Here is a 14499-nt window from a genome sequence, read left to right as displayed (position 1 = left end):
ACAGAGATTCTTCAGTGGTGTCTCTTGCCGTTCTTTCAATTTGGCTGATGATGTAACAGAATCTTTGTAAAATATGTATACATATAAAAAGTTATTCTGTTGAAAAGTACCAGAAAGATGAAAACAAGAGCTTTTGGTACTCTCTGGAGAGAAAGAAATGGGAAGAGTTGGGTGAAGGCAGATGTCCTGTGAACCCTAAAATAATTCTGTTTTTTCTGGGATCATTGAACAAGGTCTGTTAAAACCCTTTTAAGTGTAACTTAATTCTATGATTTCTCATGAGGACACCAAGCCTAACTTCTCAGTGAAAGCTATTACAATGAGATTATTTGGAACAGAAAAGTAGCTTCTGCATTCCAGTCACTGGCTCTTGAAAGAGACACCACACAGATTGGCTGCCAAGGTACCACTGTATTTAAATGTTTTTTATTAAAATGACACTATTTTTAAATTAAAATACTGCTGCTGTACCATACATGTTGTCCACACGTTTTTTTCCTCAGTTATTTTAGTCATTGATTGATGAGGCAAGGTTAGATTTTGGGACACTGGAAATTTTTTTTTTTTAAACTTTGTTCAAATGGAAACATCAGTAAGATCAGACTTGCAACTGAATTTCTGAACTCACTACTGAAACTAAGCAAATTCAGTCAGGCCTGTAAGAGTGTAACTGAAAGAATTATGGAGAGGGGAAAAATCTGTCTCTAATCTTTGATACCATGTTGTACTTATACAGAGAAAACTCAATATGTCTGAAACTACTAGAATTGTGTCTCAATGGGAATTGGTTGCTGAACTAGATGGGCACATAAAAACACCAGTCAAAGCAGACAACATTTGATGTGTTTGTGGAGTTTTTTGGTGTTCTTTTTATGACACAATTGGAAAGACTTGAGATATTAGGGATGGCTGAGATATGAATCAAATAAAAGCAAAATCTAGCTAATAAAACTATGATGGGTTCATACTGTAAGCATTCTCTTTATGAAAGAGCAGCTTTTAAACAAGCCTACCAGTTATACATTCCACAGAATCAAATGTCATAGTATGACCCTTGAAAATGCACTCAGGGTTACTTTTGAAGTACTGCACAAGAACACATGTTTCTGATTTCTGTGGCGAGTTGCTGATGATACAAGTTGACCAAGACAAGTTTTCCTTTGAAAGTGTCTTCACTGAAAATAAGGATTTTGAACCTCTGTGTTTTTCTGTTCTATGTCTACTTCCATGGGGAAAAAAAAAAAAAAAAAAAAGATTTAAAGCATGAAACACTGATATTTGATTCCTTCCCTCCCTGCCTCCCATTTTAATGGTTAATGAAATAAGGGGGGAGGGGAGTCCCACCTTTTCAGCATCCTGCAATTACAGCTTATAGCATGCATGTTCTGCTACCTTAGACAAACAGAGTTAAACTTCAGGAGACTGGTCTTGGTAAATAAAGACTGCTACTGTGAATATGGTGCAGATAAGGTTTCTTCAACCCTGTAGGGACAGCTTTATCTAACCGGAGATGCTGAATGCAACTATGCAGTTCTTCCTCATCTTTCTTCCAGTGGACATGCAAATGTTCCTCTGCTTAGGTGGGAGGGGTACAGATGATAAACTGTTTTTGCTGAAATTCCCACAGGCAGAAATATCAATGAGTCTCTGTGAGCAGACTGTTAGAGGTTTATGTGAACAAAGAGTTTGCCAGTGTTTTGTTTTTGTTAAAGGTCTTGGTGCAACATCCCACTGTCTCTGCTACAGAATGCAGGCATCTACTCATCCTCTGGAAAGGTATCCCACTCCCTGCTTCACCATATGGGATAGGATCCCCTTAATTAGTTTCCCTCTGTAACAACGACAGAGTCACAGATGGTGCCTTGCAACCTTCATTTGCCCTGGACCTGTATAAATGGCTAGTAAAATACCAGTAGAAGGCCCACAAGGATCTGTAGCTTTGTCTTACAAATCCCCCAGGCATATGGCATTTCTCACTGTGTACAGGTGATAGCTTCTGAGCTGTCTCGGCTCTTCCACAGATGGGCAGGAGCCTCCTCTGCTTCTGGTGAGATGAGGTGGCTTTATGTGGCTAAGAAACGGTCAATACAGCCTGCAATTTCTTTTTAAATGGTGCTAAGGTTTGTTGGAAGGATGTTGTCTAAGTCATTGACAGAAGGAGAAATGTAGAAAATGTCTGTAGGCTACCTGAGGGGAATCAGGCAGTTAGGTGGCATTTTGCTGTGGACTTTGACAGGCTGTTTTAGGTTGGGAACAATAATGGCAGACGCTAAAATGAGAAGATGACTTCACTCTTACTCTTTATAGATTTTGTTTTTTGGCAGTTAACTCTAGTATAGTAAAAAGCTGTAAAATTAACTCCTTTTTTTTTACATCTGTTTTCAGGATGGATAAAAGGAGTCAATTTTTAAAATTGTTTTCTTCATTTATTTTTCACATTGCTGGAACAGAATCTCCTAGATCTGTTAAAATAATGCTTCATTTTCATAGAGTGAAACAAAGGACATATGGAAAAATATGAATGAGCATGGCCATTCCCCATAGCATGCTTCAGTGGGGTGCACAGGACACCCAGGCAACATCTGTCCACCTGGAAATCACCAATCAATGTCCCTGCATTCACTGACCTGAAGAGCAGTCCCAGTAAAATGCCTGGTGGTATCAAAATAAACAAGGGAAATATTTACCTCTGGATAATAGTCCATTAGTCCATTTAGAAACACAGTAATCCATTTTCATGTTCTTCAAGTTCATTCTAACTGCAGCATGTGACTTTGCACTGCTGTCAAACAAGGATGTGTGCCAAGTGTGTTAAGAATCAATACAGCTGCTTCTGCTCTTAAATCTATTTAGACTGATAAGTACTTTTCTTGACAGGAGTCTTAAAGCCAGGTGTTTTTCTCATAAGTGCTGCATTTTTGGGGTGTTTTAGTGGAACAGGGAGAGGTCCTTATTTCTACTTCTAGAATAGCTGGTACTGTAAATGTTCACCGATTTACTACATTTCAAACTGTCTGCGACTTTTAAAGCAGGATCCATTTTCCTGTTAGAGGGGGGTTTGGTTTTGTTTTTGTTTGTTTATTGTTAGGGTTATTTTTGTTTGGTTGTTTTTTTGTTTTTCCAGCTAGAGTAGCACCTTTGACATCTTTGATGAAAGGGGCAATAGGAATGCATTAACAATGGATGGATTAAATGTTTACTGGCATCAGGGAGCTTTTAGGTTTCTCTGAGTTAAGTGGCACCTAGGCAGAAGTCCAAGGAAGCTCTTTGCCAAAGATACACACCCAAGGGATTTTTCTTCATCTAGATTAGTTATTTGAAGACGTGAGTTTCAAAGGTAAAATTTCAGAATATTAATGGTGGAAGAAGGCTGGTTGACTACTTAGAAATATTTTCAGTTTCCCTAAATCTACTCCCTTCTGCCTCCAAAGTAGTTGGACCAATTTTATTGGAATGCCTTTGTGTACTGTTTTTCAGGGCAATCCTCAAAATCAGAGCACTGTGCTGACATTCCCCTCCCACCAAAATTAATTCTTCCCAAAAATCAAAATCTTTTAAAAATAGCTACCAGAAATCATGACAAAAGTACCAATGTTTGTCTTGATGAATTTCTTCATTACATCTTTGCTTCTCTAGACTTTCTGGCAAAACATCCTGCTTGCATGTCTGTGGTCATGAAGGAGTATGACCAGAATTTTGGGCGATTTGGGTACTGTTTCAGATTTTGGTTCTTAATTAAAGTGTGGCAGCTGACTTTATTGCCGAATTTCAGTGGTGTTGACATTTAAATTTTATGTAAGGCAATTTTGTTGTGAAGGTTGCTTAGAACTCCATTGAACACTTTTAGGTACTGCGGTTATTATGTTGATCACCAAACAGTCTTCCACATTGCAAGTTCTGCTGTCAACATTGAGCTTCAGTGCAGTTCAGAGGTCTCAGAGAAGCCACTTCTGGTGGAGTATGGCAGCTATAACATCAGCCAGCGTAAGATGGATTTTATCTTTTTCAACTCATCTTTGCATTTCAGACCTGTGAAGCAGCATTTTTCAGGTTCAGTAGGATTTAATTAGATTTATGCAAGAAATTCTCTGTTGCAGTTTTGTCTTCTTTTCTAAACTTACCAAATAAGGTGACTAGCAAACAAAGAGCATTTTCCAGCTCATCGAGGCTATTCAGCTAAGGTTTGTGGGCATGTATAGCACACTCTGGTTTCCTGTATGCACACAGCCTGCTCTCTTCCACATGGTCCTTAAAGCTTCCTGCCTGGCTATGGCCCTGGCTTGGTCAACTGAAGTCTGCTGTTCCTGTTTGTCTTCATCCCCCAGGTTTTGTTTGCAATGTTTCTATGACTACAAAGGTAATGATCAGAGAGCACCAAATAACCAACTTCTTATTCCAGTATTTCCATCAGTTTAAATACTTCGTGTGCAAGTAGAAATCTGAGCTGAAAAACATCTCAAAAAATTGGTAAAAGTCTACCATGAGTTTAAGTACTGAAACAGACAAATGTTTACTGAAACTTCTTCTGCTGTGTTAATCTTATTATTTTTTTTAAAGTTATAGAGAAACAATGGTTTCTAGTCATAGTTACTTGTCACATTAGAGCAATTTTATACATTGCATATATGTGGAATATGTAGAAAGATGGTAACTTCATGATTTTATTTTAAGAGGCGAACATTTATGTAACTCATAAGTCATGTCAATGCAAGTTACTAACTGAAGTTGCAGAGTGCTGCAGATTTTGGTCATTGAAAGTGAGACCATCCTTTAAAAGAAGATGCCATTCTAAACTACCTTGCGTTGCACCATAAAACACTGGCTGATTTGGTCCAGTCCTAGTGTAGAGCCTGAAGTATATATTGCAGTAACAACTGAACTGGAACTTTAGAGTTGTTTTTTCTTCTTTTTAAATCCCAGTTTTCAACATCTGAACTTAATTTAAGTTCTGGCAATGAATACAGACTATTAAATTTAGAGCAATTTTATCATTCCTTGGCACAGCTTAGTGACACTAAATTGAAATGAGCTGGCAATACTTGGGAAAAGCAAATTTTAAGTTGTTTTTCTTTTTTTACCTCCAGCATGTCCACCTGGACATTTCAAGTGTTCTACTGGCTTGTGCATCCAGCAGATTCAGCGCTGTGATGGGGTAAACAACTGCTTCGATGAAAGTGATGAACTTTTTTGTGGTTTGTATTAACTTACTAGAGATCTTGACTGGAAAACCCAATGAATGTATTCTCTAGTCTTAGAAGGCAGCTGAAACAAGGTGAAATTTTTTTAGGGGGGTGTTAAAAAAAAAGATGTTTCCAGCTTCCTTTGTATGTCCAGGTAGAGACTATAAGTCAGTCTCCTGAATGCTTAATTTATGGTTAATTAGCAAGGGACAAAACTAAGAATGAAGAAGGTATGGAACTGTAAAGCATAAGGAAGAAAGCTAGATGGGCAAAAATAGCCATAATAGGCTATATTTTAGTTTTCTCTCATGTGATAAATGCTGGTAATTACAAAGTTCTTTTCTATATTGAGATGAGTTATTTTATTTTCATGGGGGAATGACAAATTGGGGTGCATGGAGTAGATGAGAATGATAATAAATGCCTATGGTGAAAGAGGGTCAGAACTTGGGCCACTCCACAATGTTGAACTGGGATACATCACTGAAGTCCTTTGTGCTTTATTTTCTCCATGCATGATGTGGCATTCATGCTCATCCTTGTACCATGCAGTGGAGGTATGAAAGTGGTACCTGGGCACAGTCAGAAGGGTAGGGGTAGCGTTACAAGCCTGCTTCCGTAGCTGATTTGACTTATGTTTTTAAAGTTATCCCTGAGTGGAACTGTAACTCCAGCTTCACAATACAGAACAACCTGCTTGCCTGCAATGGAGTAAGTGATTGTGAAAATGGAGAAGATGAGCAGAACTGCACCCACAGTAAGGCTACCCTTGTGATTCATTTTTTCCTCTTTTCTATCATCTATCCCACTCTGACTTGAATACTGGATGCTGTATTCAAAGAGTGAAGAGGCACTATCAAATCTAACTCTGAATTCTGTTCGTTTGTCTGATTTGCTTATAAACAAGACATTACTGATTTTAAACTGTTTCTTTTTTAATGGGCTCATGAGCATCTGTTTCAGCAAATACTGGCAGAAGAATTTAGTACTGTGGGTGTGGGATGAGGACCTAGGGATTTAAAGCTTGAATCCTAGATTTTATCTCTTCAAAGCATAATCCATGCAAATTATTTCCTGGATCTGTTTTACCATCTGTAAAATAACTATAAAAATGATAGTTTCTCTGGAGTAGTTTTCAGTGTTATAAGGTTAATGTGTTTAAAATGCTATGAAAGCTATACATTCAGCTTTAGGTGCATGAAAGTTTTGATTCAGTCATTTCTTTAATAAATGGACACCGTGACATATGAAAGGGAGAACAACTGGGAAGTGCTGCAAGTAACTTTTTTAAAGAAAAGTATTGTTTTTCGACCTGCTTGACTGAACAATCTGTGTAAATGGTTACAGGATACTTCTGTGTGTTGAGAAGAAAAATAGATTGGGTTTGATTTGCCTCAAATAAGAAAATCCCCAGGTTGGGAGTTCCAGTTTAACTGAATGCAATTAGCAAGACTGCTTTCACTATGATCTTTCATTTCATATTTAATACTGAAATATAAAGGAGGGTTTCTTTCCAGAGTACTGGATGTTTTCTCTTTCTAACCTAACACTTGCTCTACAGTTAAGTTTTTACTACCATATCCATGTTCATTAGTGCTATGGGAAAGGATGTGGGGAAATCTTTGTTCAGATTCAGCCAACTTGATGCAAGCCTTAGTATAGATGCAGTTCTACTTGAATAGTTTATTCTTAGAGATTGGTTTAAGCCATCCGAGTCAAAGTGCTCTTTCGCTATGTTCCCTCCTATCTATTAATACGTGTATGAATCTTTTATCTGTGCAGACATGTCTTTGTGTCTTAAGATGAGCCAATAGTATTTTTTTTTCCCCACAACTATTTCAGGTATTCCTTGCACCAACCGCACATTTAAGTGCAGAAATAACATATGCATTAGGAAACAAAACGCAAAGTGTGATGGGACTGTGGACTGTATCGATGGAAGTGATGAAAGCAGATGCAGTAAGTTCCTCTCAAATGCTCATCTTTTTGAACTTTGAACTTTTTACACAATAGAGCCCTTTATTTCTTCCTGTTTTGGAGTGGGTACAACTCATGCAGCAGATACTGAGTTTTTATTGCATGTTCTCAGTGATAGTGGGGTAATGATCAACTATCAGTTTACTTCAGGTCCAGTTGCAGAGTTTCCTAAATTCTTGTTGAAGGGTGAGCTTACTGTTATGGGGAGCCTTAGTCAGCTGTAATGCTTATTGTAGCTATGTTAAGGATCCAGAGAAGCAGGGTTAATTGCAGAGTGAACTTGGCTATCTGGTAAGGCAGCGTTTTTGCTGCCTGCAGCAATGTCAGGTATTTCTGTCAGAGTCAAACCGTATTTGGATTTCAGGAGTCACATAGCTGCAGTGAGATAAAACCCACAAACTTCACTTCTTTGTATCTTCTGGATAGTGAAGACCCCAATATTTCACAGTATCAAGCTATTTTCTGTTCTCAAATCTTCCTAAAGTAACTTATGTACAAGCTTTTGTTTTGCTGTAAAGTGAACAGCCGATTGTTACTTCTGTAGCAGTAAAAGTGGGGTGAGGTTTAGTTGCTTATACTGAATATGCTTGGGTATTTTGTCTGGCCCTTGGCTGTTTCTGGCATGATACCTGTAGGTCAAATCTGCTAGCACCTGCCTTGGATCCAGTAGAATATCTTAAACGACTAGCTATATGCCTACTTCTGTTTGGAAACATTAATGATGCTTTTGAGTCTTTAGCTGGGTGCTGAAAAGTGCCCAGAAGTATTAACACCTGTGAGTGGGAGTGTGGGACTAAAACTCCTGAGCAGAGGCTTTATGGGTATGCACTATGATGGGCACAAGGCTCTACAGAGGGGTCTTTCTTTGTTGCTCTTCAAGTTACAGTGTGCAGCTTTTTGTGATGAGACATGACTTCCTCACCTGTGAGTTAGTAATATACAACATTTTGAGACTTTTAGTTGTTTCCATGCAAATTATTGATTGGACTACCTGGTTTCTGAAATAAATGACCAAACTCCACATATATGGCTGCTACTATAAGCATTTTCCTTGTGTTGTTCCCACTGTTTTGGCAAGAAATACGTGTCCTGATGATGCTGAACTTCCTTCCTTCCAGATGGATTACTTTCAGTTCAGGGCTGAGAGTATTAAAAAGAGATGAGGGATTGTTTATTTCTACACATTCATTTTGATGCTTACTAAATCAATGGATCCTTTGACATTTCCAACACAAGAAATATTTTGAGGCAGCAGAGCTAGAAAAGGAAGTTATTAAATTTCCCAGGTCAGTGCCCTTTTTTTATGGAGTCACCTCTTGTTTCAGGAATAGAGTAGCCAAATAAAAGAAGCTTTCTTATTAGAGCAGGTCAAGGAAATAGATTTCAAAGCATTTCATAGTGTAAGATTCTTTCATGCCCTATATGGGAAGCAGCCTCATTAAAGGAAAGCACCAGGGATGAGAATTATAACCTGAGATATCCCTTGCAGGTTGTGGCAGCAGCAAGAGCAGCAATCCTATCTCTCGGATTGTGGGCGGTACGAACACCGAGGAAGGTGAATGGCCCTGGCAGGTCAGCCTCCATTTTGTGGGAGCTGCTTACTGTGGGGCGTCGGTGATATCGAAAGAATGGCTTGTGTCTGCTGCTCACTGCTTTCAAGGGAGCAAGTAAGCAATCTTCCCCCTAACTGTCACAAGCGTTACCAGCATCCCCAGATGCCTTTAGCTTCCAGAGTCTGAACTACACTGACGTGGGATGTGCCCTCCACTTTTACCTGATCTGCTGCCAGTGGGCATATTTGGGGGTACTTCAAGAGATGTCTTGTTTGTTTGCTCCCAACCAGGCTGGCTGACCCCAGAGCATGGCGCGCTTACCTGGGGATGCACGTGCAAGGCCGTGCAAAGTTTGTATCTGCGGTGAGAAGGATCGTGGTCCATGAATACTACAACAGCAGGAACTATGACTACGACATTGCGCTGCTGCAGCTCAGCAAGCCGTGGCCGGACACAATGAGCCATGTCATCCAGCCGATCTGCGTGCCTCCCTTTTCGCACAAAGTCCGCAGTGGTGACAAATGCTGGATAACAGGTTGGGGCCAAAAGCAGGAAGCAGGTGAGTTTTATAGCCTCAGCTGAGCTAATTTCATTCACAAGTGAACAGCAGCCTTCACAGATGTGGGTGTGTATACAAGACACCTGCTTCTCTTGCATGGCTGAGGTGTGCAGAAAACCATAACGTTCTGAATTTATTGTCCTACAGAAGTAGGTTCCTGTCAGCACATACCTTCATATGCTCAGGAAAATTGGCCCCCAGTCTTGTTGATCTGTAAGTCCTGTGTACCTGTGTTGTTAGCTAAGACTTGCAGGGGTCTACACTTACTCTGAAATAACACGGTATTGTTTTTCCCCTTTGTTACTCTTGGAAGTGTGTTAGCATGCCTAAATGGACCCTTTGCTGCTTGCTGCAGGGAGATTAAACTGCTAAGTCTCCCTTCTCCTGCCTTCAGCCCCTGCAGGCTGAACACCCTGGTAGCGCTGACCCCAGCTGTGAGGTGCCAACTCATCCTCCGAGTGTGGCATGACAGAATTGCCACCCCATTGACAAAATAGCCACATCTGTAATGGTGGGCTGCTCCATGGCAGGGGTAAGCCTGGCCCTCCCACCAGTTAGTCCTGAGCTGCATCTTCCCCTGCGTGAATGCTGGTAGCTTCTGTCCCTCTTGTCGCCACTTTCCTAAAGACCTTCCTGTGTAACCGTAGGGGCGATGGTTTCCATTGGCGTAAATCATGTAACCACCACCACACCAAGCCCTGGGCCTGCCAGCAAGGGTGGTTTGTCTGTCCCTGCAGAGGCCCAGCCTCGCCTGCCCTCCCAGGGCTGCTGGCACGGCGCTGGCCCGGCCACCCTGCTGCTCTTGGGACTTTGTAGGAGAGGCAAATGCGTGGTGCGAGGCAGCAGCAGGTAGTTAACCTGCAGTATTTTGACTTGATGTTCACAGCCACAAGTATCGCCTGCTAAATTACATTCAGCCTCTCTATAAATGGCTGTGAGCAAAAATGTGGTGGTGAATCAACTGCAACCACTTTACCAGGAAAGGAGAGTGATACAGACATGTGGTAGGATGTCTCTTTCACCTACTGGTTAGTCATCTGTGAAATGTGAAACATAAATATGATGCCTCAAAAAGAAAAAAAGGGGTTTTGTTTTCCCCTCATCAGTTTATACAATTTTATTGTCTTTTAAGTATTCTTCAAGGATACTTTATTGCATACTGGCTTTATCAAATCTGAAACAAAGTTTCACAATGTAAACCGGCACTTGGATGTTTGAATATATTGGTGAAGTTTCTTTGGCTATATCCAGATTTTGAGAAGATCACCTGGTGATATTATTGGAGCTGTTGTATTGAATGGAGAGGACAATTCAGTTTAACTCTGTTTTTCTGTATGTATCTTATAGAAAAGAGGTGTTTTACCAAAACTTTCAGACAGAGGGGACCAAAGTTTGAGATATGTCCAAGTTCTTTATGCTGCTAAAAGAGCAATTTGCATTCTGTAACTGTGACTCATAATCTTAATTTCAGATCCTGCATCTTCAGACGTACCGCCCTAATTGTGAATCTGTCTTGTGATGATCTGAATACCTTTGTAAAATCCTGTTTCCTTTTAAAAATAAGAAGATAACACATGAAGGAATCTTGAGATGTTTTGCAAAAGGCACTAGAAAAAGCTTTTTGGCCAACCCTAATGATGATGTCATTTGTATTTGATGTGGCCAGTGGACCAAGACCACATTATACAAATGCCCAATGCTAAGAAGAGACTTTCTGCCCTATTGTGGTTAATTGTTTGGAACCTGGAATAACTTGGAGGTCAAAAGTGTCTGTGGATGTTTTCTGAAGACTCCTTATTTTGTATTTCAGTAGATGAGTACAATGTTAAACTCTGTTGAATAATCCTTCTTTCAATTTGTTTTCCAGATGATGAAGGTTCAGCAATTCTTCAGAAAGCAGAGGTAGAAATTATTGACCAAACACTATGTCATTCCACATATGGCATTATCACAGCTAGGATGTTTTGTGCTGGACTAATGTCTGGGAAAAGAGATGGGTGTAAAGTATGTATCTTAGCCTGCTTTGCATAGAGTTTATCTTGTTTTTCATTGTTGCATTATAAGTTGTAAGAATTTACTGGCAGACTGCTTTGTGGTCTATACTTTTCAGTTATGAAAAACAGCAATGTAAGAGTTCTCTATCAGCAAATCTGTCATCTGGGTGTTTGAGGAGTTTTATTAATTTTCAGTTGCAGGCCAAGGGCTGATCAATTTGTAAATCCCAGTTACAAGTTGAAGTCTGGCAATTTTTGGCACAAGGGTGTCTCAGTTGAAAAAAAAACTGAGAAACCAGCTTGTCTCTTTTCAGGATCCCTCCCAATTTGGAACTACAAGTCTATCTGCTGAGATGCAGACAACTAGGCATAAGTTTTCAAATTTATTATATTTCTGATCTGGAAATGCTGGAAGATAATAATCATGAAGTTCTGAAATTACTTCTAGGGAATAGTAGTAAAACTATATATACACACACACTATATTTATATAATATGTATAATAATTCTTATTATATAGGTGACATAATATATAGAATTTATGTAAACCATATATATTTACTACTGAAATAGTAGTAAATTTACTGCTAAAATAATAGTAAAGCTACTATTTTCTTTTATATTGGAGATGATCTAGAATCTTCAAGATGTTCTAATTTTCACTGGTCTACATAAAAGTGAGAGAAACAAGTGCAAGCAATGTTTCAGCTTTCTGAGGGAGTGTAATGCACTAGCTACTTTTTAGAGATTAGGGAGACCATTGACATTCGGTATCATTTTCACTAACTGGAGAATTTGTTTCTGAAATTATCTGTATGGCTACTCAAGAAATAGACAAGGAAAGGCAGAATTTACAGGTTTTTTGGCTGCATTTCTGTAAGAGCAAATGATCTGTGATCGTGTCTGACAGTTGCTAGAGCTGATCGAAATGTGGTATTTCTGTTTTGTGAAAAATGCTAGTGTTCTGTTTTTCTTTCTTGTCAGGAATTAAAGAACTTGAAAATTTTACTCTAAATGCAAAATCTTAATTGTCAAGGAAGGAAAAAATTATTTTCTATGTTAAATCTTTAACAATTTTGTGAGGCAATTCAAGATAATCATAGTTTGAGCAGCAGGTGACTTTATTATATCATCTCCTGATGTCCCTTTCAACCTGTATATCTTAAGATCCTATAAAGATAAAGCAAAGTAGTTTGCTAGCTCTAATAAAATATATGTCTAGAAGGAAGTTACTTCTCTTGCAAAACATTTAAATTTTACCAACTTACCTTTTGCTTTTGGAAGTCCTTTATTTCATCCAATATTTCAGTAGTTTGATTTGCCACTAGCTATCTTTTTTAGTGATGTGTGTGTACAGCAGACTGTAATAGGAAAGTATAAGCTTAGTCAAGAAATTTTCCTCAAATGCTGGTACTTTTTTTTTCCTGAACCTCTGCCAATGTATTTCTACAAGAATACCCTATAAATGAAAAATACTATTTGTTCTGTCCTGTATTATGGAATTATGCCATCCTGTATAACTTTGAAGTCTATAACAGGCTTAATTTTAACTTCTCTAATTGCGAAGACATTATATGCTCATAAACTTTATATGTTGGCTTGTACCTACTAGAGGACAACACTTAGGTTATTTTCCCCCTTCTTAAAAAAAAAAAAAAACACACACACACAAAACCCCCAAATCAATTGAGGGATTCAATCTGTTTCCTTTTACATTTAATTTGAAAGAACTTACATCATTAAATATTGTGTTTAATTTATTTTATTTTATTTTTGAAATTTTTTTCAAAAGCTTACTCTTTTTTGGAGTCATTAGATGTGTATCTTTAAAAAAACACACATATTAAGTGTCAGACTTGGGGTCTAGCTGTAGGTTTGAGGGTAGGAAACCAAATGTGAATTTCAAATCTAGTCTATGAAAGGTAGTATATTAATGTTTTTAAAGAGTGAGAGTTTGCCATCTCTCTTGTGGAAGAGTAAACTTTGGTACAAGTGTGCAATCACATTTGCTTCAAGGCAAAAAATCTCTGTTGGCTATCTGATGTTTGAACTATGTGAATGGGAAAATACAATCACTTTTGGAATTACTCAGGCAAAATGTCTCCTGTGGAATTTTGTTCCAGGTTTAATAATCCATATTGTAAACACATACAACTCAATTCTTTTTAGGGTGATTCCGGTGGACCATTGTCATGTCAAAGCAATGGAGCTGGAAAATGGTTTTTGACTGGCATTGTTAGCTGGGGTTATGGATGCGGAAGACGAAATTTCCCAGGTGTCTACACAAGAGTGTCAAATTTTGCACCATGGATTCACAAATATGTGCCTTCAGTCCTGTAACTTGAAAACTGTTTTCCTGGAATAAAACATGTCCTGGATATCTTAATTAAACTTTATATTTGGTAAAACTGTTCAGTGGTGGAATTTCTTTGCACGTCTAGCTGCTGATTCTGGAGTACACATATGGAAGTAACAAATACCCTTTGTTCAAACCTTGGTGAAAGAGGAGGAGACTGTTCTGTGTGGTGACTGTTCTATACAGATGTCTGGAGACACAGGAGGAGGTGCAATGATAAACTTCTGGCACTTTGTATTCATTTTCCAGGCACCAGTCTGCATTTGCAGTCATATGTCAGGAAGCTGAAGATACAACTGACTACCTATAGAGAGAGCTTAAGTCTTACTCAGTCATTTCCTCTGAGTTGTGTCTGGCCCAATACAGAAGTACCTGGGAAGTAGCAATCATCAACTGTTAGTACTCTTGAAAATAATACTTTCCCCTACCTCTTCCACCCAGAGCAGCTGAGGGAGGGAGGGAGAGAAGGGATTGCATAAAGTGAACTCAATCCTATCAAATCCATACAGCCTTCATTTTTACAGATCAGAAATTCTGAATTTAATCATGGAACAAAGCATTAGTCTTATTCCTTCTCCAACTTTCATGATAATTAACTGCATGGTTTGGAGCTACTAACTCTTTTATTTCCTGCCTTAATTTTCTCATATTCAAGTTCATCCACCTGAGATTTTATCTTCAGGCAACCTTAGCAAGATGAGTAAACATGGTGATGTATGTTATTGCAATGATCCTGTCCTTGCCCAAATAAAACTGATACTTCTACCCTCTGAGAGGTACCAGTGTGGAATTGGGTTCTCTGAAAAGTCCTGATACAATTTTTAAAGATAATGCAAAAGAGGTTTTCTTTCTTCTAGGATTTTTCTGGGGGCTTCTTTTC

General features: G+C 38.8%; 1 protein-coding gene across 1 annotated transcript in view; it reads left to right on the top strand.

The window, feature by feature from the left end:
- The window catches only part of TMPRSS7 (transmembrane serine protease 7), a 31725-nt gene extending 18054 nt beyond the window's left edge, over nucleotides 1-13671 (top strand). The window contains exons 11-18 of the mRNA XM_009963416.3: nucleotides 3848-3984; nucleotides 5085-5192; nucleotides 5827-5937; nucleotides 7023-7139; nucleotides 8647-8824; nucleotides 9001-9269; nucleotides 11137-11273; nucleotides 13433-13671. Of these exons, the coding sequence (XP_009961718.3) occupies nucleotides 3848-3984; nucleotides 5085-5192; nucleotides 5827-5937; nucleotides 7023-7139; nucleotides 8647-8824; nucleotides 9001-9269; nucleotides 11137-11273; nucleotides 13433-13603 (1228 nt within the window). The 3' untranslated portion in view covers nucleotides 13604-13671. The remainder of the gene's footprint in view (nucleotides 1-3847; nucleotides 3985-5084; nucleotides 5193-5826; nucleotides 5938-7022; nucleotides 7140-8646; nucleotides 8825-9000; nucleotides 9270-11136; nucleotides 11274-13432) is intronic.
- The last annotated feature ends 828 nt before the right edge of the window (nucleotides 13672-14499 follow it).

Source organism: Tyto alba, unplaced genomic scaffold (assembly GCF_018691265.1).
Source record: "Tyto alba isolate M040663 unplaced genomic scaffold, T.alba_DEE_v4.0 Super-Scaffold_14, whole genome shotgun sequence".
NCBI lineage: Eukaryota > Metazoa > Chordata > Aves > Strigiformes > Tytonidae > Tyto > Tyto alba.
Note: the sequence above shows the minus strand (reverse complement) of the source record. Positions and strands in the feature narration are given on the sequence as shown.